The 27,554-nt window shown below is 43.6% G+C and overlaps 1 protein-coding gene and 1 pseudogene across 2 annotated transcripts; one reads left to right on the forward strand and one right to left on the reverse strand.

Annotated features, from left to right (window-relative positions):
- The first annotated feature begins 760 nt into the window (after positions 1–760).
- On the forward strand, positions 761–27,186 carry HHIPL2 (HHIP like 2). Its single transcript, XM_025389977.1, has 9 exons — positions 761–1,133; positions 4,664–5,316; positions 6,698–6,841; positions 8,506–8,837; positions 10,027–10,153; positions 17,359–17,504; positions 22,401–22,482; positions 25,755–25,837; positions 26,566–27,186. The coding sequence occupies exons 1-9, from the start codon at positions 813–815 to the stop codon at positions 26,844–26,846; spliced, it is 2,169 nt and encodes a 722-aa protein (XP_025245762.1). The 5' UTR covers positions 761–812; the 3' UTR covers positions 26,847–27,186.
- Positions 13,903–16,061, reverse strand: LOC112633982 (annotated as a pseudogene). The gene is made up of 2 exons (XR_003121705.1): positions 16,057–16,061; positions 13,903–14,792 (listed from the first exon to the last, which is right to left on the reverse strand). The product of XR_003121705.1 is annotated as an SAP domain-containing ribonucleoprotein pseudogene (transcript).
- Positions 27,187–27,554: the final 368 nt, after the last annotated feature.

The raw sequence follows: 27,554 nt of genomic DNA on the forward strand, positions 1-27,554 counted from the left end.
TATAGACATGAACCACCGTGGCCAGTCCCTACTGCCTTGTTGATCTTGGACATCCCTGCCTCCAGAAATGTGACAATACATTTCTATTATTTATAAATCACAGTCTGTGGTGTTTTGTTACAGTGGCATGGACTAAGATTCCCCTTCTTTTCCTTCACTGTGTCCTCTTTCCTCTCCTTGGTCCTTACTGTGGATGCAAGATTCATGAAATGCCCTCTCTTCCTACCATTCCAAATATACACCTTGCCAGATCCCAGGAGTTATGCAGCACACCCCACCTCCTGCCATGGCCCCTCCATATGCCCCACCCCCTTGGGGCCCTTCAGCACTGTAGGAGCCATTGAAGCTTTCCTTCTACAGAGTGTGAAGTCTGGGATGATGTAATATATGGTGTTCTCATGCTGACTCTGGGCCACTCAGCCTGTGAAGAAACAGTAAAAGAGTGTGAATTTCCGGGCATCCCCACAGACAGCAGGAATTCTTCCCAGTTTTAAGGAATCGAGCACCTCTGCCACTGACACCATTGCACTTTTGGCTAAGCAAAGGTGTGCCCCCATAACACTAGCAGCACTAGAGTGGGGCTTCATGTTTAGATGGGCTGGGGGAAGGGGGAAGGGACACCTCCCTCTGCTTTCAAAGGGAGCCCGCAGGAGGGACACTGCTCAGAAACCACCTTAGCAGGGAGAGGCGGGGAAGAGGAGGAAGGAGGAGAAAACGGGGTGGAGTGGGGAGAGGAAGAGAGGGAGGACCTTGGGCAGGGCAGGGAAGCCAACCTGAGCAAACACAGCAGCCCGAGTGTTCCCAAGGCCACAATGCTGAGAATGTCCACTCCTAATCTGTGTGGTGGTCTGCATTGCTGGGCCCCCTGGCTCTCTTCTGGCATTCTCTGCCTCTGCCTCATATTCTTATTGGGCCAGGTGGGCTTGCTGCAGGGACACCCCCAGTGCCTGGATTATGGGCCCCCTTTCCAGCCCCTTCTGCACCTTGAGTTTTGCTCTGACTATGAGTCCTTTGGCTGCTGTGACCAGCACAAAGACCGCCGCATCGCTGCCCGGTACTGGGACATCATGGAATATTTTGATCTGAAGAGGCATGAACTGTGTGGAGATTACATTAAAGACATCCTTTGCCAGGTAGTGAAAAGTGCTTTCTAGCCCCAGGGGTTTGGGTGCTGGGTTGCATGGTGTGGGTCCTGAGTGGAGGGTGCTTTGGGAGCCCAGCCCTTTAGAAGTTCAAGTGCCGGGTGCCTCATCTTTGAGCTGCCATCTTTGGACGCGCACACTGACATGAGCGTGTTCTGAATTTGGTCTCCATGGGTTCCCCAAACCTCTCCCTCTGGGATTCTGCTGGCCCTGATTCTTCTCCAGGCTCCAGGAGAATGAGAGCAATACTCTTCCTGGAGCTCTCAGAGCAGCCATTATTTGCCACGCTCCCTCTGCAGTGCATGGCAAATAACTATTTGCATCCTCTGTGGTGCTCAGAGAGTTAGGCACTTATACCCATGGCATTTACCGAGTGCGTTAAGGGAGGGAGTGGTGGCATCTGTTGGGGTCCAGTCCTTTCTCATCTGGCTGATTTGTGCCAGGGCATCTCTGGTGTCACGATGGTGGCAGCAGGGGTTGGGGACTCTCCCCAGAGTTCTGTCTGCCCAGCACTCCAGAGCTGGAAGAGAGAGATGCAAGATGCTGCGTAACAGTGACTCACAGTTTCTGCTTCTCCTGGTTGCCCAACAGCCAAAATCCACATCCCTGGGAGGCATCGTTTTGGTTGAGCTCAGCCTGAAAACAAGACGGGTGTAGCCTGCATGCACAGACTTTGTAGGAAGAGGATGTTTGGGGGTTAATGGAGAGAGGTCAGCATTTGGAAAGCTGATGACAGAGGTTGCCTGGGGAGGACCCCTCTAATGATGTTGGGGAGGACAGACAAGAAGTCCAGGCAGCCTTTTGAACTGAGACCCCTTGGGCTTGTCAGCACAATGACTTGGCTATCCACAGGCGTCTCTTCATGACCACTGTTCCTGAACTTGCTGACCACCGTAACTGCCACACAAGATGTGGAGTGGTTAAGTGAGCTTCCCAGAGTCCAGGAGAGAATTACAGCTGGGCCTGGCCCAGAAAGTCAGCCACCTGGGTGGCACCGCCTGGGGCTACACTCTTGGACACCACTCCTCAGCTGTTTCCTGGAGAATTAACTCTAGGATACCCATTAGGGTAGAAGCTGAGCTTTTACAAGCAGCACTGAGAATGTTTATTTCTGAGATCTCCCCTAGTAAAAATGTATACCCCTGACCCTTCCCTCTTGCATAACGTTTCAGAAAGTCAAAGTCAGCAGTTCTGTTGTTTCAGGGATTTGAGGACTAAGAACAATTTCAGCCAAACAATCCTACACATGTTTATTCGTTCCCATTTATAAGGTCCTCTTTCTTCCCCAACACATGTAGTGTGTACCCAGCAATGATTCTGCAGGCAGTTGTTATGATCCTCGTTTTACTGATGAGGGCTCAAGAGTTTAGATTACTTACGCAAGGCAAAACAATCCTGGGGCACAGAGCTAGATGCTCAGGCTCCAAGTTTTGTGCCTTTTCAGTCACACCATGCTAAAGTATAGTAACAGCAGCACTGGCTTTTTTACTTAATGGTTTTCTGAGGTCCCCAAACTATATGCTCCATTGGAAGGAGACTTTGTGCGTTTCGCTCACTGCTGCATCCCAGTCAATGTAGAGAACAGTGCCTGGCACGTAAGAGAGACTCAACAGGAGGGTCACATAGGACTCTTTTTTTTTTTTTTTTTTTTTTGAGACAGAGTCTTACTCTGTCACCTAGGATGGAGTGCAGTGGCATGGTCTTGGCTGACTACAGCCTCTGCCTCTCGGGTCCAAGCAATTCTGCCTCAGTCTCCTGAGTACCTGGGACTCCTGGTGTGTGACACCATGCCTGGCTTTTTTTTTTTTTTTTTTTCGTATTTTTAGTAGTGACAGGGTTTCACCATGTTGGCCAGGCTGGTCTTGAACTCCTGACCTCAGGTGATCTGCCCACCTCACCCTCTCAAAGTGCTGGGATTACAGGCGTGAGCCACTGCGCCTGGCCAGAGACCTTATGGCCTTTAATTGTCTTCCTTTAAAGTAGGGAAGTATCTGTTTAGTTACTGTGCTAACTGAGTAGAAGCCACTTTGCCAACTCTAAATGGCTGCATGAGAGTGTGCCATAGTAGTGGTTCTCTTTCCACAGCCCCCTTCTATTCTCTAGTTTTGGATCCTTAATTCAGTCTCCCCTCTCTCTTTTTCCCACTCTCCGAGAGTGGACAGAATGAGCAAGGGGACACTTAAGAGTGGGTCGGTCATGTTGCTTCTTGACAGCTGCTGTAATAAGTGTCTTAAATGGAAACAGACACCCAGAGGGGAGCCTGTAAATCTCTGGGCTCCTTCTTCCCCTCCGCCCAATGACCGAAAGCTGGCTCTGCAATCTACGATTAGAGGAAATAAGACAGAACAGGGAACTCACATATACATGAAAAACGCTGCTGGTCCTTTTGTGAAGCGATGGGAGCACAGAGGTGAATGAGATGGTTCTGTGCAAGCTGGCTGGCTCAGGAGAGTCATTAGTGATCAGAAGGGGGCTTCTGGGCCAGTAGGTGAACTCTGCTGGAACGCACGGCTCCAAACGACACCCTTTGAATTGGACTTTCTTACCTTTCTAATCTCAGTTGCCTCTGCCTTTCATCACTACTGGGAGTCGCTCATCTGCTCACAATATTCTATTTTCCTTCTAAAAAATGTTATAGTCTAGGGAGGTCTGAGTAGCAGCTACTCCTTTGGGCAAATAAGTCCTCATATGTTTGTGTAAGGAGCAGGCACATTGCCCTATAGCCACAATTCAAATATGTATAGGTTCCAGCATGGTACTTTGCATATATTAAACACTGAAATATTTTAAATAAATAATTGAAGAAATTGCTAGACACTTAATCTCTGAGAGTGATACATCCAATGTCCATTCTGATAATTTTATTTTTCATTGTAAAATATTCCAAAAATATGGAAAAGCACAGAAAAATTAAATAATTAACACTGTATCTCCAACAACCACATTTGAACAAATATGAAATTTTTGCCAGATTGTTTCATATTTGTATAAAGAAATAAAATCTTAGTAGATACAGCATCCGTAAGAAAATGAGGCTAGGCCAACACGGTGGCTCATGCCTGTAAATGCCAGCACTTTGTGAGATTGAGGAGGCAGGAGAATCACTCGAGCCCAGGAGTTTGAGATCAGCCTAGGCAACATGGTGAGGCCGTCTCTATGAAAAATAAAATAAAATGAAAATTAAAAAAATAAAAAGAAAGAGATCTAGAAATTTAGTAATTTTTTGAAAATATATTCATGCATAATTTAGTAAAACTTTAAATGTCAAAAACTAGGCTGAAATGTTAGAGATAGCATAGTGAATATGAGAGATTTTCCCTGCTTTCTGCCTTCCAGGAGCATTAACTGGGTAGAAAATCACAGAGAAGAGTTTTAGCAGCAGTTGGTAACAAAAACTCCAGAATCCTGACTTTTTTCCCCGAGGACCATTTTTTCTTTTCTGCTTGCTCAAAATGTGAGCTTGCTCAAAGCGCTGGTATGGCAGGTCTGATGCTGAGCCTGAGCTCCGCGTTCTTTTCTAGGAGTGCTCGCCCTACGCAGCCCACCTCTACGACGCCGAGAACCCCCGGACGCCCCTCCGGAATCTCCCCGGCCTCTGCTCTGATTACTGCTCTGCCTTCCATTCTAACTGCCACTCCGCCATCTCCCTGCTGACCGATGACCGAGGCCTCCAGGAGTCTCACGGAATGGACGGTGTCCGCTTCTGCCACCTCCTGGATCTTCCTGACAAGGACTATTGCTTCCCCAACGTCCTGAGGAACAACTATCTCAACCGCAACCTGGGCGTGGTGGCCCAGGATCCTCGGGGCTGCCTGCAGCTCTGCCTGAGCGAGGTGGCCAACGGGCTGAGGAACCCCGTCTCCATGGTCCATGCCGGGGACGGCACCCATCGCTTCTTTGTTGCCGAGCAGGTAGGAGTGGTGTGGGTCTATCTCCCTGATGGGAGTCGCCTGGAGCAACCCTTCCTGGACCTCAAGAACATCGTGTTGACCACCCCATGGATCGGGGATGAGAGAGGCTTCTTGGGGTTGGCTTTTCACCCCAAATTCCGCCACAATCGCAAGTTCTATATTTATTATTCGTGCCTGGACAAGAAGAAGGTAGAAAAGATCCGGATTAGTCAGATGAAGGTTTCTCGGGCTGATCCTAACAAAGCTGACCTGAAATCAGAGAGGTGAGAGGTACTCATGAGAGCCTGCTGCTGTACTGTGTTCCAAAATAATGCCCACCAGGTCTGTGGGATAATAGAGGGGAATTTTACTGATTTTACAGAACTACTCCAACTGTTGAGAAAGGAGTCACTGTGGATTGAGGACGGCCCAAGTTAGACTCTTGAGTTAAGGCTGTTTAATGGGATGTAGCCATCACCTTACAGTTACCCTGAATAAAGACATACTTGCCTGTCTTTACAAAGGGTAAGCAAGGACCAACAGTCATAAGGGTCTGAGAAAGAATTATAGATAATATCAACATGTGAAACATAATAGTAGCCTCTGATTATTATGTGGCCATTACATCCCAGGCTCTTTACTTTGAATGTGGGATTTCTCATTCTAACTGGAAGCTGTGGCACAAGGCCATCAAGCTATGGCTGCATGGCCAAGTGAAGACTCAGTTTTAACTGACCCCAAGCTCATGCTCTTTCCACCCTACCACTCTGCCTTTTTTTCCCCCTTCTTCTCCTTTCTCCCTTGCCTCTTTTCCCATGGTAGACAGGTTGGAGGATTGCAAAGAGCATAAAGAACTGGTAGATTAACCCCTCTTAAGTTGCTCGAAAGAAGGGATGGAGCATTCTGGTAGGGCAGAGAGTAAGGGCAAGCCCTAGAAAAGGACAGTTGTTACCCTGGCTGGTTCCACAGCTCATTAAATCATGGTGTGAAAGAAAAATGAGGCCGGGCATGGTGGCTCATGCCTGTAATCCCAACACTTTGGGAAGTTGAGGCAGGCGGATCATTTGAGGTCAGGAGTTCAAGACCAGCCTGGCCAACATGGAAAAACCTTGTCTCTACCAAAAATCAGCCAGGCATGGTGGCACATGCCTGTAGTCCCAGCTACTCAGGAGGCCGAGGCAGGAGAATTGCATGAACCTGGGAGGCAGAGGTTGCAGTGAGCCAAGATCACACCATTGCATGCCAACCTGGGTGACAGAGCAAGACTCCAGCTAAAAAAAAAAAAGCCAGATGTGGTGGTAATCCCAGCTGCGGGAGGCTCTCAGCTGAGGCAGAATTGCTTGAATCTGGAGGTGGAGGTTGCAGTGAGCTGAGATTGCACCATTGCACTCCAGCTTGGATGCAGAGTGAGACTCTGTCTAAAAAAAAAAAAAAAAAAGAGAGAGAGAGAAAAGAAAAATGAGCCATGAAAGAGTTATACCAGGAAAAAAGGGTCATCTCAGAGCCCCAAAGCTACCTGCTTTGTGATCCTCAAAAACTCAGAAGCAGGTCTTAGCTGACTTGGCAAATCTTGGTGGCTTGGACCAGTCATTTCTGGGTATCTCAAGAGGATGTAACTTTAGCTTGTGTCAAATCCTGATGCATGGTTTCCTTTTTCTCTTCCAGGGTCATCTTGGAGATTGAAGAACCAGCCTCAAACCATAATGGCGGACAACTTCTTTTTGGCCTAGATGGCTATATGTACATATTCACTGGGGATGGGGGACAGGCTGGAGATCCCTTTGGCCTGTTTGGAAATGCTCAGAACAAGTAAGCTGGGTGGAGGCTGGGACCCTGTCCCATCAGAGTGAGCCCCTGGTACGGTGTTTTTGCAGGGATGGCATCAAACTCAAATCACATGCTGCAAGATGTAGTCCACTCCATTGAGGCAATGGGAGGAATGTTTGGTTTTCAGTTCCATAAATTTCAGACACAGTATATTTTGGTAGTTAATATTATTAATGCCCAATATAACTGTCAGAGTGTTATGTAAAGGAGAATTTGGGATTTTAAAAATATATATATCACCAGGTCATTATTCACCACACTAATCATCTAATTCAATTCCACTCAATAATATTATTGAACACCATGTTCCAGGTGCTGTGCTAGGCCCTGGAGACACACGAGAAGTTAACTACTGAGAGCCAATGTGTATTGGGTGCTTGCAGCTTGTCAGGCACTGGTCTAAGTACATTTGAGAAGGTAATTTTAACAACCTTCAAGGGCAAGAATTTATATCTAATATCTATTTTGTTAATTGATATATCGCCAACACTTAGGACAGTGCCTGGCACAAGGGAGCCTTTCCATAATTACACATGGAATGAATGAATCATATGAAGTATACATATAATAGTATCCATTTTACAGACAAGCAAATGGAGGCACAGAGGTAATACAATGAGTAAGTGGAAAAAACAGAATCCCAACCCACACAATATGGCGCCAGAGCCCAGTGATGCTGTGTTGCCTAGACAAAGGTCATGTGGTCCTTCTGCCCTTTGCACCCAGTAAGCACTTGGCTTCTATTGTTCCTAGTAATAGAAATATTGAGGTTAATAATAATACAAAGCTAACATTTGTCAAATACCTACTGTGATTCAAGAATTGCATTAAACGCTATATACACAATAACTCATTTAACCCTTATATCAAAACCACACTGCAAGGTAAATAATATTTATCTAGCAATATATTTTAAATAGAGATGGGGTCTCACTGTTTTGCCTAGGCTGTTCTTGAACTCATGGCCTCAAGCTATCCGCCTACCTCAGCCTCCCAAAATGTGAGATTACAGGCATGAGCCACTGCACCTGGCCAATATATTAAAAATAATAGCAGCCTCTGATTATCATGTGTCCATTAGATTCCAGACCCTTTACTTGAGTGTGAAATTTCTCATCATCATAGGAAGCAGTGGCACAAGGCCATCAGTTACTCTCCTCTGACTTTCAAATGAGGAAAGTCAGTCCCAGAGACCATAGTCATTGGCAGAGCCTCTCAAACACTTCTGTTCTGTTCTTTTAACTGACCACGTTGTTAAATAAAGAATAAACAGTGTAACTAGCTTCTTTTAAAAATTTGTCATATTAGACCAAATCAGAGAGAAGCTGTCCTCATCATTAAAATAAGAATTGAAGCTGCAACTTGCTCAGGGTCAAATGGGCCAAGATCACATCAAACTTTTGCCTCGTAGTTCTTTTCGAGCCAAACATGGGGCAGTCTTAAATATCTTGTATAGATTTAAAAGAAAATCTTCAAGCTCATTCTTGCTGGTACAAAAAAATAAGGAAAATAAGAAGTCACATCTTCCCATGTGATCCTTAGCAGTCTCTTGGCATCAACTATGAGTCGGCCCTTGTGGGTTGTCTCTTCCAGTCCTGTGCTTTCCTTGGTTACCTGATTCTGTTTCCTGGCCTTCTTTCTTTCAGAAGTTCCCTGCTGGGAAAAGTTTTAAGGATCGATGTGAACAGGGCAGGCTCAGATGGCAAGCGGTACCGAGTTCCCTCGGACAATCCGTTTGTTTCTGAGCCAGGGGCCCACCCCGCCATCTATGCCTATGGGATTAGGAACATGTGGCGCTGTGCTGTGGACCGAGGGGACCCCATCACGCACCAGGGTCGAGGCCGGATATTCTGTGGGGACGTGGGCCAGAACAGGTTTGAAGAGGTTGACCTCATTGTGAAAGGCGGCAATTACGGCTGGAGAGCAAAGGAAGGGTTTGCATGTTATGACAAAAAACTTTGTCACAATGCCTCTTTGGGTAAGTAAGAAGCTCTCTCGGTGATTTCTTGGATGAGTTGAGTGGGCTGGAGGTGGAGGTGGGGAATAAAACCTGAATGTCCTGCCCTGCAGGTCATTTAAATCACGCCTTGTTCGTGTCCTGTGGCGTAGTGCTTCTCCAATCCGTCCTCCAGCCACTCACTGGCACCAGAGACATCTTGGCAGTGGCTATTTTAAAAAAGTGAATTCCTAGACTCTGCCTCAGACCTAATGAATTTGAATTTTGGGTAGATTGGAGGCATGAGATTGACGTAGGAATCTGTATTTTAGTAAGTTACCCACATTAATTTTAGGCATATTATTTTGAGAACCACTGGCAGAGCAAAATTGGTGTATGTTTTTATGTATTTCCCAACTGGTACAGGCCACTGAAATGATATTCTGCATATAGTCAAGTAAGAGGACACTTTCTTTTGTTTTTTTTAGACAGAGACTTGCTCTGTCACCAGGTTGGAGTGCAGTGGCACGATCTCGGCTCACTGCAACCTCCGACTCCCTGGTTCAAGCGATTCTCCTGCCTCAATCTCCTGGGATTACAGGCATGTGCCACCAATCCCAGCTAATTTTTGTATTTTTAGTAGAGATGGGGTTTCACCATGTTGGCCAGGATGGTCTCAATCTTCTGACCTTGTGATCCGCCTGCCTCAGCCTCCCAAAGTGCTGGGATTACAGGCGTGAGCCACCATGCCCAGCCCAGGACACTTTCTAAACACCAACAATCAAGGTGTGATTTAGAAACTCCACCTGGCTCAAAATTCTAGTGTTCTGACTCTATTACTACTTCTTAGTCTTTTCTTGTCCTCTAAGTTATAAAGCAGTCTTACAGACTGTGACAATATTTTCCATATCCTTAAACCAGGGTATCTGCCATATCAACCTACAGGGAAAACTTAGCCATTTGGATTTCCAGGTCACTGCCTCATAGATGGAAAGAATTTTTGGCTTCCTCTCTGCCTGAGGATAGCAGTTAAGTAGGAAGCTTGCAAGTATTGTGGATGGCCTATTGAGAACAATAAACATGATTTACTTGCTTGCCTGTCCTACTGAAGACCAAGAGGTAAAGTGTTCTTCACTGAATTAGGCAACTGCATTAAAAAGTCCCCTTCTTCCTCCTTGAAGCTTTCAATTTTAGGCCACGACTCTCACTCTCTTTCCTCTCCCCTGGACAGATGATGTTCTGCCAATCTATGCTTATGGCCACGCAGTGGGGAAGTCAGTCACGGGAGGTTATGTCTATCGTGGTTGTGAATCCCCAAATCTCAATGGCCTGTATATCTTTGGAGACTTCATGAGTGGGTAAGGAAGGACTGATGTCCCTTCTCTCTCTTTTTATTTGAACACTTTTACTGAGGTATAACTTACATGTGGTGAAATATAATCATGTAGGAGCACAGTTGTATGATGTTTTACAAATGTATGCACTCGTATTTCCAGCAACCATATCAAGAGGCAGAACACTTCCATCACCCTAGGAGGCTCCTTCTTTTCTATTGCCTCTCTCTCTCTCTCTCTCTGTTTCTCTCTCATACCCGGGGCTCACTTTAAAGGGACAGGGGCCCAGCTTCCATCCAGCTTACTTGCTCTGAGCATTTCCAAACATGCCAAAGGGATCTCCAGCCTGTCCCCCGTCCCCAGTGAATATGTACATGTAGCCATCCAGGCCTAAAATAAATTGTCTCTCTCTCTGTCACACACACACACACACACCCCGCAGCCAGAGATAAGCACTCCCACCACAGCTTAGTTTTGTTTCTGGAACTTCGTATATAAATGGAATCATTAAAGTATGGACTCTTCTTTCTGTGCTTGGCTTCTTTAACTTGGCAATGTCTGTGGGATTCATCAATGTTGTTTCCATGTATCAGTAATTTGTCTTTTTCATTGCTTTGTAAAATTCAATTGTATGAATACACCACAATTTATTCATCTATTCTCTGTGTTGCTGATGGACATTTTGGCTATTCCCAGTTATGAAATATTGTGAATAACATGGCTACTATATTTTATAGTTTTCAGTGTAGAGATCTTGCATATTTACTTATCTCTTAGTGTTTGATGTTATAGTAAATGTTATTTTGTTAAATTCCAGTTTCTGATTGTTAATTGTTAGTATATAGAATTTTTTTTATATTGAGCTTGCATCTGTCAACCTTGCTGAACTCCTTGTTCATTCTGATTGCTTTTTTATAGATTCTACTGGATTTTCTATGTGGAAGGTAATTTTATTAGAAGGTCTGTGAATATAGACACTTTTACTTTCTTTCTTTTCTTTCCTTTTCTTTTTTGTTTTTTGAGATGGAGTCCAGACTGGAGTGCAGTGGCGCAATCTCAGCTCACTGCAAGTTCCATCTCCTGGGTTCACACCATTCTCCTGCCTCAGCCTCCCGAGTAGCTGGGACTACAGGCGCCCGCCACCACGCCTGGCAAATTTTTTGTATTTACTTTCTTTTTTTTTTGAATTGGAAGCCTGCTCTTATTTTTTAACTGGCTTACTGCTCTAGCTTAATCTCAGTGCGGTGTTGAGTAGAAGTGGGGGAAAGCATTCATTTTCACCATCATATTGCTGTGATGTTACTGTGTGACATCACACCAATATGATGTCAGTTGTAGGTGATTTCTACACACCCTTTATCAAGCTGGGGACATTTTCTTTTATTTCTAGTCCTTTGAGAATTTGTATTAGATATAGATGTTGGGTTTTGTCAAAGGCTTCTTTTCATCTTTTGATGAATCATGTGGGCTTTTAAAATTTTTAGTTTCTTAATATGGTGAATTTCATCAATTGATTTAAAAATTGTTAGAGCAGTCTTGCATTCTGAGAAAAATACCACTTGGTCATAATGCATTATCTTTTTTTTTTTTTTTTGAAATAAGGTTTTGCTCTGTTATGTAGGCTGGACTGCAATGGGACGATCATAGCTCACTACAGCCTCGAACTCCTGGGCTCAAGTGATCCTCCCACCTCAGCCTTCCAAGTAGCTGGTGGCACCCAGCTAATTAAAAAAATTTTTTTTTTGTAGAGATAGAGTCTTACTATGTTGCCTAGGCTGGTCTTGAACTCCTGGCTTCAAGCTATTCTCCCACCTTGGCCTCCCAAAGTGCTAGGATTACAGGCATGACCTGCTGCCCCTGGCCCCATCCTTTTTATATATATAGATTTGATTTGCTGGCATGTTGTTTGAAATTTTAAAATCTATGTGCATGAAGGAATAGTGAACTGTAGTTTTTCTTTCTTGTAATATATTTGTCAGACTTTGGAATCAGGGTAAACAGGCTTTATAGAATAAGTATTCCTGTTCAATTATCTGGAAGAGTTTGTGTAAAATAGGTATTATTTTTCCTTATGTGTTCTTCATTCCAAGAAAAACTATCTGGGCCTGAAGTTTTCTATGTGAAAAGACTTTTAATAACAAATTTAATTTCTTTATTAGATTTAATTATTCAGTTTATCTATTTCTTTCTGAGTGAGCTTTGGTAGTCTGTGCCTTTCAAGGAATTTGTCCAGTTTGTCTACGTTGTCAAATGTATTGGCATTCAGTTGTTCATAATATTCCTTTATTATTCTTTAAATATCTATACAAACTATGGTGACGTCACTTGTCTTGTTCTAGATACAGCTGGTAGTTGTGTCTTCTCTTTTTTTTTTTTAAATCAGTCTGGTTAGAGGTTTATCCATTTTATTGATCTTCTATAAGAACCAGCTTTTGTGTTCATTGATTTTTTTTCCTATTACTTTTGTGTTTTTTTCTATTTCATTGATTTCTTCTCTTTTTTCTTCCTTCTGCTTGATTTGGGTTTAATTTGCTCTTCTATTTCTAGTTTCTCAAGATGGAAGCTGAGGTTATTGATCTGAGACCTTTCATCTTTACTAATATATGTGTTTAGTGCTATAAATTTTCCCCCAAGTACTACTTTAGCAGTATCCTGTAAATGTTGATATATTGTGTTTTCATTGTTATTCAGCTAAAAATATTTTCTAATTTACCTTTTGATTTCTTTGTCCCATGAGTTATTTCAAAGTGAGATATTTAGTTTTCAACTACCTGAAGATTTTCCAGAGGTCTTTCTGCTATTGATTTCTATTTTAGATTTACTGTGGTCCCAGAACATATTGTATATGACTTGGGGAACTATCTTGGATTTTCTGGGTGGGTCCTAAATGAAATTACAAACGTGTTTAGAAGAGGAAGGTAGGGGGAAATTTGAAGATGTGAGAGATAGAAAGTGATGTGACAACGAAGGCAGAGGGAGAAAAGGTGACGTGATGTGGGGCCATGAGTCAAGGCATAGGGACAGCTTTCAAAAGCTGGAAAGAGTGAGGAAACCGATTCTCCTGCAGAGCGTCTGGAGGGAGCACAGTCCTGCCAACACCTTGATCTTGGCTCAGTGAAGACCGTTTCAGAGTTCTGGCATCCAATTCTATAAAAGAATAAGTGTATGTTGTTTTAAGTCACAAAGTTGTGGTAATTTGTAGTCGTGGTAATTTGTTACAGTGGCAATAAGAATGTTATCATTCCTAATGCTCTCAATTCCTTTGGGTAGATGCATGTTTCTATCTGATACCATTTTTCTTCTGTCTGAAGAACTTCCTTTAACATTTCTTGTTGATGGGGTCTATAGTGATGAATTCTTTTCACTTTTGAGTCTTTATTTTGCCTTCATTTTTGAAAGATGTTTTCACTGGGTATAGAAGTCTGTGTTAGCATGTTTTTTTCTTTGATTCTTTAGAGGTTGCCCCACTATTTTCTGGCTTGCATCATTTCCAATGAGAAATCTGCTGCCAGACTTCTCTTTGTTCCTTCATATGTAATATTTCATTTTTTTCCCTATGACTGCTTTTTAAGATTTTCCCTTTATCATCAGTTTTGTGCAATTTCATTAAGATATGCCTTAGTTTGGTTTTCTTCATATTTCTTGTGCTTAGAGTTTGTAGCAGTTATTGGATCTGTGAATTTATAGTTTTCACGAAATGTGGAACATTTTTGGCCATTATATCTTCAAATATGTTTCCCTCTGTCTCCCACTCCTTCTCTCCTTTTTTTTTCTCTTTTCAATTTTTTTTTTATTAACAAGCTACATAACCAAGAACAAAAACACAGCAACCTTAAAGCTGAAACAGCATTAAGTCAAACTGCTGCTGCAGTTCACGGATGTACCTGGGGTACGTGCTCCCTCATTGCGAGGCAGGATGTAGGCACATGACTGTACATTCAGGCATATATGTGATCAAGAAGAATGAGAGAAATGGAAAACACTGGAGAACAGAAAGTATCAAGGACTTTTCATCAGGCAATCCCAAAGTGCTCTGCTATCTTCCTGTTCTTTGCCTCTGTATCCTCTGTGGTTCCAGTTCCAGCTGAACTTGTGACAATCCCAAATCGCTCCTTCCTCTTTTCCAGTTTCTCATCATCTTCAGACTTTCTGGAGATTGAAGAGACATTCAAACCAAATCTTTGAGCACTTTCCTTCGGCTTATCCAAGTTAACCATAGGTTTGTTATCAGATGACAGACCTTTTGTTGGAACTGAAGAAATCCCAAACCTAGCTGCCCGACCAGCTTTCTTACTCTCCAAGCACACAGGTACATTGAATAATTCAGCTCTCTTCTGCATTCTCTCAGTCTGTGGTATTTCAGATGTAATCTTCACCACTTTCTTCTCTGCTGCCACATCAACAGTTTTTTAAGGGGGTTCTTCCTCTTTGACAGGGAGCTCAATGGGCTTTGTTTCGTATTCCTCTGTTTCATCTCCCAGAACATCTTCATTTGCCTCCTCTTCAGCGTGTTCTTCAAGATATGCCTGGAGTCTGGATAAGATCTTGCTTTGTTCCCTTGGTCTCCAAACCATGAGCAAGATATTCTTGCCTTAGTTCAGCAAACTTCAGCTTATGGATCTCCACCGTCTTGGTTGCTATCTTGTTACCCCTCCCTTCTCTCCTTTTATTCAGAGGCTCTAATTACATGTATATTGGGCTGCTTAAAGTTGTTCCACAGTTCACCAATGATATATTTGTGTCAAAAATTTTTCTCTGTGTTTCATATAGGTTAGTTTCTATTGCTATGTCTTTAGTTCATGAATCTTTTCTTTTGTAATGTCTAGCCAGCCATTCATCCCATTGAGTGTGTGTGTGTATGTGTGTGTGTGTAATCTCAACATATTTTTCACCTCTAGAAACTTGATTTGGGTCTGCTTTGTATCTCTCATATCTCTATATAACTTTTTAAACATATGGAATATAGTAAGAATCATTGTTTGAATGTTCTTGTCTGCTAATTTTAACATCTTCGTCAGTTCTGTGTCAGTCTCGATGGACAGATTTTACTTTTTATTATGGGTTCTGTTCATCTCCTTCTTTACTTGCCTCATAATTTTTGATTGGATGCCAGAAATTATTAATTTAACTTAGTAGTGCTGGATATTCTTGTATTCCAATAAATGATTTTGAATTTTGCTTGGAGACATAGTTATTTGGAAGTAGTGTGATTCTTTCAGGTCTTGCTACTAATTATTTACTAAACAGAACCAAAGTAGTGCTTTTTCTAGAGCTTTCTGTTCCTCACTACTGAGTTCTATTCCTCACTACTTATGCTATTCCTGATCCCAAGTAAATGCTAAGTACTTTTTCTTCTAAATCTTTCCTTTGTTTTTAAATATTTTCTCACATGTACCTGCTGTTGAGTATGCTGACGATTACTTCAGGGGAACCTTTTGCAGCTCTCTGACATTCGTTCTCTGTGCAGTTTTCTTCTCTCCAGTATCTATCCTGCAATCTCTTACTGCATTGGTCTTCCTGGACTCTCAGCAATGTCTTTTCAGCTCAAGGAGCCTGCTAGGCTTTGCCTGTATTTTCCCTTTCTGTGCTGGACACTCTCAAGGTAGTATACTGGAACAATCATAGGGTTTACCTTGTTTGTTTCCTATATCTCGGAGAACATACTCCTATATTGCTTGATCTTCAGTATCTTTGAAGTCATTATTATTCTATCTTGTGCAGGTTTTGGAATGTTTAAGATGGGAGAGTAAATCTAGTCCCTGTTAGAAAAGGTGTTCTATTTTTATGCTGCAATTCTTAGTTACAGAGATGGGGTAAAATGAATAATTGGTCAGGTCCTTTATCATCACTTACTAGATCTTTGGGATTTCATTGTTCTTTATGTTTTTCTCCCTACAACCTCCATTCACTACTGCCCCCATACGCACATCATTTGGTTAACATGCAGTGATTCTTTATTTATTTATTTATTTTTGAGACGGAGTCAGGTTGGAGTGCAGTGGTGCAGTCTCAGCTCACTGCAACCTCTGCCTCCTGGGGTTAAGCGATTCTCATGCCTCAGCCTCCCAAGCAGCTGGGACTACAGGTGCATGCCACCATGCCTGGCCAATTTTTGTATTTTCAGTAGAGACAGGGCTTTGCCATGTTGGTCAGGCTGGTCTCGAACTCCTGGTCTCAGGTGATCTGCCTGCCTCAGCCTCCCAAAGTGTTGGGATTACAAGCATAAGCCACTGCACCCAGTCATAGGCAGTGATTCTTAATTGAGGTGTACTTATAAAAATCCCTTGGGTTTGGGATCTCTGTTTCCATAAAACTTTCCAGGTGATTCTGACAAGCACCCTGGGTTTAACCAACTTCCTTTCCCTTTTCTTCTAAAAACCTGCTTTTAGTTCAGATAGATGATAGAGGGATAAGAAACATCTTTCTGCTACTATATAAGCATACAGCAATAATAATAACAGTAGTTTTTTTTTTAACCCTTACAATGTGCCACACACATTGGTGAGATCTTTATGTATATTATTTTATTTAACCTTCAAAATTCTCCCCTATGGTAAATTATGTTATCACGCCCCATTTTACAGATGAGGAATCTGAAGCTTAGAGATATTGGGCAACTATCCAAAGGTCACACAACTAATAAAAATAAGAGCAGTCTTTTGTAGTGGTGCAGCCTACACAGTGCAGTGCATCAAACTCTTTTTTTTTTTTTTTTTTTTTTTGAGACAAAATCTCGCTCTGTCACCCAGGCTGGAATGTGCAGTGGCATGATCTTGGCTCACTGCAACCTCCACGTCCTGGGTTCAAGCCATTCTTGTGCCTCAACCTCCCGAGTAGCTGGGACTATAGGCGTGCACCACCCTGTCTGGCTAATTTTTGTATTTTTAGTAGAGATGGGGGTTTCACCATGTTGGCCAGGCTGGTCTTGAACTCCTGACCTCATGTGGTCTGCCTGCCTTGGCCTCCCAAAGTGCTGGGATTACAGGTGTGGGCCATTGGGCCTGGCCCAAACTCCTTTTATAATAGAACATGAACTTCCACATCTAGGGCAAGTGGGTGATTGAAATATCTCTGAAGAAGCTTTTTGGTTGCTTGGAGGGAGGCTAGTTATTGATCTCTCAATGGGAGACTCAGTCCTAGTACTCAAGGGTCCCTGATTCTAGGAGAAAAAGTATTCTGCAGAGTGGATATATGGATTCCTAAAACATAAGGTTTTATTTTTCATCTAGTCGACTTATGGCTTTGCAGGAAGATAGAAAAACCAAGAAATGGAAGAAGCAGGATCTTTGCCTGGGCAGCACTACGTCCTGTGCCTTCCCAGGGCTGATCAGCACCCATAGCAAGTTCATCATTTCCTTTGCTGAAGATGAAGCAGGTAACATATGTACAGAGTTGTTTGATTTCTACTTCCTGGAACTTGGATAATCACAGGCATCAACTAAATGTTTATTTTAAATAGTAATTATCACTTCTACTATGATCACTATCACTTAGTCATCTTTTATAATGTACTGGATACTATTCTAAGCACGTCATGTTTTTCACCTTATTTCGTAATCATAACACCCCCATGATAAAATTACTTTTGATTTTTTCTCCTTTTTTTTTGAGACAGAGTCTTGCTCTGTCACCCAGGAGGGAGAGCAGTGGTGCCATCTCTGCTTACTGCAACCTCCGCTTCCGGAGTTCAAGCAATTCTCCCGCCTCAGCCTCCCAAGCAGCTGGGACTACAGGCACCTGCCACCACGCCCAGCTAATGTTTGTATTTTTAGTAGAGACGGGGTTTTGCTGTGTTGGCCAGGCTGGTCTCAAATTCCTGACGTTGGGTGATCTGCCCACCTCAGCCTCCCAAAGTGCTGAGATTACAGGCGTAAGCCACGGTGCCTGGCCCCATGATGTAATTATAATGCTCATTTCACCAATGAAGAAACAGACTGAATATGCCAGCCTACTCCTTCCAGGTTGAACCACACAACTCACTGTGAGGGGGAGATCTATGCTGAACTGCAGTTCTAGGAATGTGGAAAGGGCCAACAGTGGACCAGACTAAATGGGCAGGGGGTGTTTATGCTGCCGGTGCTGTCTGGGAAACGGGCCTCTAGTGATCATCTCACTGGTTGGGCCAGGCTCTTTCCTGACCTTGCCAAGAGTTTGTGAGCAAAGGAGGATTTTATTTATTTATTTATTTAGAAATCTGAGAAAAAGGTAGACATCTAGGTAGGAGGTCCCTCAATAGACAGACTAGGCACGTGTTAAGGGCTTCAGTGAAGCATGATATGCACATGTACATGAGAGAGAGACCCAGAGAGACTCAGTTCTAATACGTTTCCAAACATTTTATCATCAGAAAACCGATTTTTAACTTCAGCTTTACATAAGTTATGTTTCACTCGGAAAGATAAAGTTTTCAAATTTTAAATGTTTTTGTTTTGTTTTATTTGAGGACAGTGAACTTTCCAGTATTTGGCACTAGATATCATTACGTTTGGAGGCAGAGATAATAAGGTGATCTCTCAAGGTCCCTTCCACATCTAGATTCTGTATAGGTGGAAAAAAAATAATAATTAAACAACAGAAAACAAAACCAATCAAAAAGAAAAAAAGAAAAAAAAAAAAGATTCTCTGTAGGTATAAACCAGAGTCTCAAAGGATTCTGAAATATTTGGTTTCTTTCCCCTCTGGGCTGTGAGGTGGCTGCCTGGGACCTTCACTTGAGTAGGATATAAGGAGACCCAGTCATCTCCCGGACCCTTTCCTCTCAGTTAGCTGATGAACGGATAGTTTGAGATGAATGTTTTATAGGAGCAGAGGAAACTTCAAGAATTTTGGAAACTTCAAGTATTTTAACAGAAAAAAGTCTATGTGAGTTTCAAATTGGAAGTCCAAACATATGAAAAAGGAGAGAAACCACAAGCTGGCAGGATGATGGCCAGTGGAAAGAGAGTGACGTGAAAGCTACAGGCGGTGGTGGGGTCTCTCCTCTGCTGGACACCGCCGTGGGTGAAACCCCCCCAGAGGTTGGACCCCCAGAGTCTGCCCAGGGATCCTGGGCTGCCATCTTCTGTGGCTGCTCTTGGCTTTGGTGACTTGGTTTGTTGTGCTTGTAGATGTCTCACAGTAGAAAACAGTTAAAAGAAAAAGAGCCAAAAAAAACCAGTCATGGTACATCTGGCAAACAAAACAGAGTCCTTGGCTGAATTTTATGGGGTAGACTTGCCAGAGTGTTCCCAAGCCTTTGCCCAAGGGCGGCCCTAAGGCTAACGAGGCTGTTCCTGAGGCAGGTTATTATTATTTTTTTCCCCCAGAGTTGCTTGCTCTTGTGTTTTTGCATAAACTGATTCATATTTTCTGCTCTTGGCATATTCTTTTCCTCTGAGAGGCATTTTTAGATCTGAGCATTATTTCATTATTTTATTACCAGTCCACTGGCTTTAGGTAAGTCACCTTTTACTTGGAACTTGAGCTCTGCCTCACCTATGGCTACAGTTCACGTCCTGGGTCACGTCCTACAGTTCACGTCCTGAGAGTTGATAGCTGGTATGAATTACTGCTGAGCGAATGGCTGGTGTGGAGCTGCCCATTGCTGAGGATTCATTCATGGGATTTCTGAAAGTCAGTCACTGAAGCACATTCCCAAGAGGGCTGGTCAAATGAATTATGTTTGCAGTAAATTTGTATAGCATGCATTTTTGTTTTACATGGCATATTATAGTTTTTTTTTTTTTCTCCCCTAAGACATATATTAAAAATATCAGTTGGAAACTACAGATGAAATTCACCTCTAGCATTGTTTTAACCTAAAAATAAAATGGGAAGTCTATGGAATGTGGAAGACATATAATTTACACAAACTGCAGTCCTGCATAGGCAGGGTTTTCAATTTTCTTTTTAGACTAGGAAGGCCTTTGCATGGTCTCGAGGGGCCCCTGCCTATGTACTCGTGGACCTTTCTTAGACACCACATTTATCGAATGGTAGAATCACTCCGGATGGTGCCTGGGGTTCCAATTCGGACGGAGCAAACTGACTCTGAAGGAGGGTGTGTCCTAATTCATCAGATCTCTTACATGGGGAAGACTATAAATTTAGTTTGTCAGTACACAAATCATAGTCTGTTAGGCAGCTGCTACCCTGTGTAGTGGCTATGCAAAGACTAAGAGGCTCACACTTAGCACAAGACAAACACTGGTCTCTGTTCTCCACAAAAAGCAGTTGTTTAGAGCTGTTGTGTGGTGGCTCATGCCTGTAATCCTACTGCTTTGGGAGGCTGAGCTGGGAGGATTCCTTGAGTGCAGGAGGTTGAGACCAGCCTGAGCAACACAGGGAGACCCCATCTCTACAAAAAGTTTAAAAAATGAGCCTGATGTGGTGGCATGCACCTGTAGTCCCAGCTACTCAAGTGACTGAGGTAGAAGGTTTGCTTGAGCCCAGGAGGTGGAGGCTACAGTGAGCCGTGATTGTGCCACTGCACTCCAGTCAGCAACAGAGCAAGACCTTGTCTTTAAAAAAAAAAAAAAAAAATCAGTTGTTTAAATAACCCAGAGCTGTATAAAGCTTTAGGTTTTTCAGAATTGCAACTTAATAGACATTTTCTTTCATAAAATTGAGAAAGAGTTGTGTAAGGCACATAACAGCAAGTGAATTTAATTCAGTGTAATGGCACAAACATTGGGTCAGAGAGATGAGAAAGTAATAATAACTACGATTATCGAACACTTTTTTTTTTTTGAGACAGAGTCTCGCTCTGTTGTCTGTTGCGCTGGGAGTGTAGTGATGCGGTCTTGGCTCACTGCAACCTGTGCCTCCCAGATTCAAGTGATTCTCATGTCTCAGCCTCCTGCATAGCTGGGATTACAGACGTGCGCCACCACGCTCGGATAATTTTTGTATTTTTAGTAGAGGGGGGTTTTGCATGTTGGCCAGGCTTGTCTCAAACTCCTGACCTCAGGTGATTCACCTGCCTCAGCCTCCCAAAGTGCTGGGATTACAGGCGTGAGCTACCGCGCCAGCCTGGTTATCTAACACTTTCAAATTGAATACCTAACAATCACTTGAGGCATTGTGATCCCCATTTTACAAATGAATAAATATCTTGAGGGCTGTGCAGGTGAAGACTTCTCCCAAGATAGCATGGAGAGGAACTGGTGTTATCAGAAATCAAACCAGACTTCTGGGACTCCCCACTGGGGCTTATGACCCCACAGCATAATGTCCCTCACAAATAACTAGAAAGCAAGGTGGAATGAGGTAGTTACTGTGAGAAAAGAACATTTCCCAGAGCTCCAAGTGGCAGAAATAGGAAGGAGTGGGGCTCTTTCTAAGAGTGTATTAGTCCGTTTTCACACTGCTGATAAAGACATACTTGAGACTGGGTAATTTACAAAGAAAAAGAAGCTTAGTGGACTCACAGTTCCGCATGGCTGGGAAGGCTTCACAATCATGGTGGAAGGTGAAAGGCACATCTTTCATGGTGGCAGAAGAGAGCAAATGAGAGCCAAGAGAAAGGGATTTCCTCTTATAAAACCATATAAAACCGTCAGAGCTCATGAGGCTTATTCACTACCAGGAGAACAGTATAGGGGAAGCTGCCCCCATTATTCAATTATCTCCCATTGGGTCCCTCCCACAACACGTGGGAATTATGGGAGCTATAAGTCACGATGAGATTGAGTGGGGACACAGCCAAACCACATCAGAGAGATACAGGAGAGAGTGGGTAGAGGTGATTTTTGTGGGACATGGAAAAGACCAAGAGAAGAGGTGGAGAGTGGGGAGGGTCACCAGGAAATAAGGAACTCAAGGACGGAATGAAAGAGGAAAATGGGAGTAAGGCTGAAGGGAAACAAAACGACTAAAGAAGGGACAAAATAAAGTGATTGACAGATGGTCCTCAGCCTGCAGACTGTGTGTATCCAAGTGTTCACAGAGGAAAGAGGTAAGGAAGGAAATGGAGATTCACTGAGGTGAAGTTTCTGAGAGCAAGGAGGTGATAAGGGAGAAAGCTGTTTGGTTTGATAAACAAACATACACATGAAATTACCTCTGCTAGGCCATACACTCATCTAGTCTTTGGGGGTTCGAAGATGGACTTTCTCCTCAAGGAGCTCACAGCCCAGCGAAGCAGACGTCAGTTAGGTTTCTGGGATTCTATTCTTGGGGCTCACTGCATTTTAGGGCCATAACCTCTTTTTGACCGTTTTCTGTGCATCCAGTTCTGTGTCTCAGTGCTGCCTGATGTCCCATTATTGCCTGTCTATTTTTGTTGCCTTAGGGGAGCTGTATTTCCTGGCGACCTCTTACCCAAGTGCCTACGCACCACATGGATCTATTTACAAGTTTGTTGACCCCTCAAGGTGAGATTTGATGTCATTTTCTTCTCAAATGCATTTTTCTCATTTCTCTTCTCCATGGCAGGCCATAAAAACAATCCTCACTGTCCCTCAAATTACCAAAAATTATTGATGAAGCAAACTCATGTTCTAGATGAAAAGTAGTTTGGACAAATAATGGCATAGGACAATGAGTCTATAGAAATTATGAAATACTTGGGAAACGGTCTCTTTGCAGTTGGACATGAAGACCTTGAGTCTTTCTAGGGTTTTCTGACCTAGTCTAGGTCTGTGGCTTTTTTTTTTTAGATGGAGTTTCACTCTTGTTGCCCAGGCTGGAGTGTAATGGTGTGACCTTGTCTCACCGCAACCTCCGCCTCTCAGGTTCAAGCGATTTTCCTGCTTCAGCCTCCCAAGTAGCTGAGATTACAGGCATGTGCCACCATAGCTAGCTAATTTTGTATTTTTTAGTAGACATGGGATTTCTCCATGTTGGTTAGGCTGGTCTCGACCTCCCAACCTCAGGTGATTCACCTGCCTTGGTCTTCCAAAGTGCTGGGATATCAGGCGTAAGCCACCATGACAGGCTTTTTTTTTTTTTTTTTTAAATATGCTTCTGGAAGTGTCTGTCTGAGGTCATCTAACAACAGGCATACACCTCTAAGCACCTGAGTAAGTACTGCTCCCCTGTCCCCTGGGCTTGGTGCAGATCTCCAGGTCTTTGGCAAATACATTTAACTGCCAAGTTCCTTAGTAGCTCCAGCTGACCTTTTCTGGAGTTTAGTGTTTATTCACTTGCTGGGCTCTATGCTGTTTCCTTCTGCTTCTTTGCTTATCTCTCTCAGAGGCTGACCAACCTTCACCAGCACAGGCAAAAGCCACAATACCACTTCCCGCTTGAGAGGTTGTTGGATCTGGGTCAGGTTATCTGCCCCGGGGAGGGTGATGCAGTGTATCCATCCTGAGGAGTCTGGGCAGTGCACTAGAATTTTTTTTTTTTTTTTTTTTAATAGAGTCTCACTCTGTTTCCCAGGCTGGACTGCAGTGACACGATCTTGGCTCACTGCAACCTCTGCCTCCTGGGTTCAAGCTATTCATGTGCCTCAGCCTCCCAAGTCACTGGGATTACAGGCATGCACCACCACACCCGGCTAATTTTTGTATTTTCAGTAGAGATGGGGTTTTGCCATGTTGCCCAGGCTTATCTCAAACTACTGGCCTCAAGCGATCCACCTGCCTCGACCTCCCGAAGTGCTGGATTTACAGGTGTGTGCCACCACGCACCCTGCCCCAGTGCTCTAGATTTATCTGAAAATTCTTGCCAAAGCAAGAAAATCTCCCCCTGAATTAGCTTACAGATAGACCTACAGAAGAAAATTTTCCCCTGAGGCTTATGTTACTCACATCTGGATTGGCATACAGTAGACATGAGGCAAATAGGTCCAGCCACTGGTTAGGGCTTTGGGGCCAGCTCTAGCTCAGCTTCTATTTGGCCACAGGGCTCTCAGCTTGTGTATTCTTGGAAGTTCCTGGAAGAGGCTCCGTCCCTGAGGCTGTGCCCGGGGTGATGTGCGGATGGTGGAGGGTGGATAGCCAAGGGGTGAATTTAATACTGGGCTGTTTCCACTGCTGGGTCTGCTTCTGTGCACATATCCTGGGCTTAGAAGCTGGAGCAGACTCAGGGTCTTTAAAGTGCTTCTGATGGTTGATGATGCCTTGGTGGGGAGTTCTCTTTCCATTAATAGGCTTCCTATGTGAATCCATTTTTCTTTCCTTTGGCAGTTTTCTGATTTAGCTGGCAGATAATTTAACTCCCCACTTTCACAAGAGCAGCTATGAGAAGCCATACGGAAAGCACCCATAAAGCATTTTCACACTGAAGACATCCTTACTCGTTCACCTTTTTTTAAAAAAATTGACATTTATGGAGTTATTTCTGTGTGCCAGGTACTGTGCTAAGTGCCATGCATGCGGGCTATCATTTAATGCTGACAGAATTCCAACCAGGCAGGTTAACATCCTCACTCTATGGATAAAGAAACTGAAGTCTAGTTAAGTTAAATTACTTGCCCCAGGTACAGCTAGTAAGAGGAGCCTGGAATAGGAACTCAGTTCTCTTTGTGGACAGGTCATTTCAGCGCTACTCCCTCCATTCAGTTATAACTATATTGAATCACATAGACTTTTTAAACTTCTATAAGTGGACCAGATTCTGCTCTGATTACTTATTCAGCTTGTCTTTGCACTAAATGCACCACTCCCAGCATTTTGAGGGCACCTGATTAATTTATGTATCCGTTTCTCCCTCCCATTTTTTTCCTCCTACCCTTCCTTTAGGGGTAGCTAAATACAGTGGTTGAGAACACGGACTTGAGCCTGGGCTTGGAATCTTGGCTTTGCCACTGACTAACTGTGTGGCCTTGGGCCTGTTTCTTAGCCTGTGTGAGCCTCAGTTTCCCCTCTGTAAAATGAGTATAGTAATAGTACTTACTTCACAGCATTGTTAGGAAGACTCAGTGAGTTAATATTTGCAAAGTATTTAGAATGGTGCCTAAGCACTACATAAGTGTTTGTTAAATAAATACAATTACCTTATTTTTCCCCTCCACCTGGACTTGGGAGGATGGCAGTGAGAGATAGAGTTGGAGCAAGGCAGAGAAGGCAATGGGGACAGGCTGGGAAGTTCCAGCTCTGCTCTCTACAGTGGAAGTACTCTCTGTCCTCAAAGTCCCTTTTATTTCAGAAGATGCACCCGGGGACAAGCAGTTTAAGAATGTGTGTGTTACTAGGCAGAGAAGCAGGCATTGTCTAAGGTCTGTGCCTTGAGTTCTTGAAGACATTTTCTTTAAAGGGAGTCACCAGCACCACCACCAGAAGCAGCAGCAGAATCATCCTCATCATCAGCCTCATCCGTGAACTCTTGTTATGTGCTGGGCACTGTTCCTAGGAAGATGGGGAATATTAGGTTTTGCATTTTATAGATGTGGAGACTGAGACTTAGCAAGGTTTATTTGCCCCTGATTACAAGGATGTGAACCCGTTTTGACTGCCACCATGCCCATTCTCCTAACTCCCTTTCTGCACTGTCTCTCAAGGGCCTGAGGTGCCCTGTTCTGTCTGTGCCCTTTTACCTCTCCTTCTGAGCTCATAGCATATTTCGTATTACATCTACCCCATCCCCATGGATAAGTAAAGGCTGACCCCAATTCTTGCAAATATACACCCTCTGGTGACCTTGATTTTCTGGTTGCATCTTCAGAGTCTTGCGTCCTCATGCTTTCTGTTTGTGTTTTTAGGCGGGCACCCCCAGGCAAGTGCAAATACAAGCCAGTGCCGGTGAGAACCAAGAGTAAGCGGATCCCGTTCAAACCACTCGCCAGTGAGTCCATCTTTGAGTCTTAGGCTCAGGCCCTGGTGTGGAGGCTAAGGCAGTGCCCTCAGCAAGCAGGCCATAATTCCCACGGTGGAGTCTTAGTTACCCCTGAGGGAAATTAAGTCTATACATCTCTTCTGCATAACAGAGGAGTTACGAGTGTGAGGATACCCGCTTCTACTGTGACTGGTTTCCTCTATTCATTCATTCACTCATTCATTCATTCATTTGTTGATTCATTCATTTAATCGTTCATATATTCATTCATTTGGCATCATTCATTTCATACTTTGTGGCAGGAACTATGCTTATCCCTAGAGATACAACAATGAACACTTAAAGCCTATGACGTGTAGGAATTCAGAGTTAAATAGGAGTGGGGATGGGAAGTGCAGGCAAATAAAGAAATAAATGTAGCAGTAATGTTCTGGTATAGAAGGATGTTCAGGGCACTGAGAGGGCCCCTAGAATGAGGAATGTTTCCTTGGGGCAGGGTGGGGAGTCAGGAAAGACTTACAGGGGAGGGATACTGTCTTAAGGAAACTATTACAGAACCATGTATCACTGGAGTGACCCTTCTAAAAAGCTCATATATTTAGATCAAGGCCAGTTAGGGAATTAAAAAGTATTAATAAAAAGAATTTATATTAAAGAACTCTAATGCAGTTATAGGTTTCTCTTATAGCTACTTTCTGGGACTTATATTTTTCACTAAATAAATGCTGATTTCTCAGAGACAGTCTTGGACTTGCTAAAGGAGCAATCAGAGAAAGCTGCTAGAAAATCTGCAACCTTAGCTTCCGGCCCAGCCCAGGGTTTGTCTCAGAAAGGCTCCTCCAAGAAGCTGGCTTCTCCTACAAGCAGCAGGAATACCCTGCGAGGGCCTGGTACAAAGAAGAAAGCCAGAGTGGGGCCCCAAGTCCCCCAGGGCAAGAGGAGGAAGAGCCTGAAAAGCCACAGTGGCAGGATGAGGCCATCAGCAGAGCAGAGGCGAGCTGGCAGAAGTCTCCCGTGAGCTATTGGTCAAGGTGGCTGACAGGGTGACGTGAGAGAGGAGAGCCACCTCATCAAATGAAAGTCACTGCTGAATAAAGACCTTAGAAGTCTGGGAAGCCAGGATAGAGGTGGGGCAGGGTGGTTTTCCTCTCCCTGGGAAATCTTGCTATCTGCTGAATAAATAAATGCACCTTCTCTGTATGCAGTGCTTCTGTAGGAGATCATATCCCAGATTGCTGGTGCACCTGGGTTATGGTGAGCACTAGTCCATGAGCCTGCTTGGAATCACACTGGATGTCTCCATTTTGTTTTGTAAATGCCTACAATCTGAGGTAATAAATCAACATTTGTTCAAACTGACACATATCCTTTGATATCCTGGATATTTGTTTGACATTAGGAAATCTAGCATGCTGTACCACGCTTGCATAAGAACCATACTTCACCCTCCTGCTTCACCCCAGGTCTAAGAGGAAGCCTGTGACAAGCTTACAAGGAAAGACCCTTTAAATGTGGTATCTCCTTTCCCCAGCCCAAAGCTCATGAAGTGAACAAGAGCAGGTTCAGTTCTGTACCTCCAGCACTTACTATAGTAATGGCCTGACAGATTCTTCCCGTGTAGTGCACAGACAAAACCAATTCACTGAGACTACAATATTGCAGTAGAAAAACAGTTTAACACAGAGGCTGCCAACTAGAAGGACTGGAGTTATTACTCAAATCAGTC

This window comes from Theropithecus gelada, chromosome 1 (genome assembly GCF_003255815.1).
Source record: "Theropithecus gelada isolate Dixy chromosome 1, Tgel_1.0, whole genome shotgun sequence".
Classification (NCBI taxonomy): Eukaryota; Metazoa; Chordata; class Mammalia; order Primates; family Cercopithecidae; genus Theropithecus; species Theropithecus gelada.

Excerpts from the sequence above, each read along its gene's own strand:
- HHIPL2 (XM_025389977.1), top strand. The coding sequence starts at position 813 with ATGCTGAGAATGTCCACTCCTAATCTGTGTGGTGGTCTGCATTGCTGG. Across the intron at positions 8,838-10,026 it reads TTGTCACAATGCCTCTTTGG|ATGATGTTCTGCCAATCTAT; the intron begins GTAAGTAAGAAG and ends TCCCCTGGACAG. Across the intron at positions 17,505-22,400 it reads CTTTGCTGAAGATGAAGCAG|GGGAGCTGTATTTCCTGGCG; the intron begins GTAACATATGTA and ends TTGTTGCCTTAG.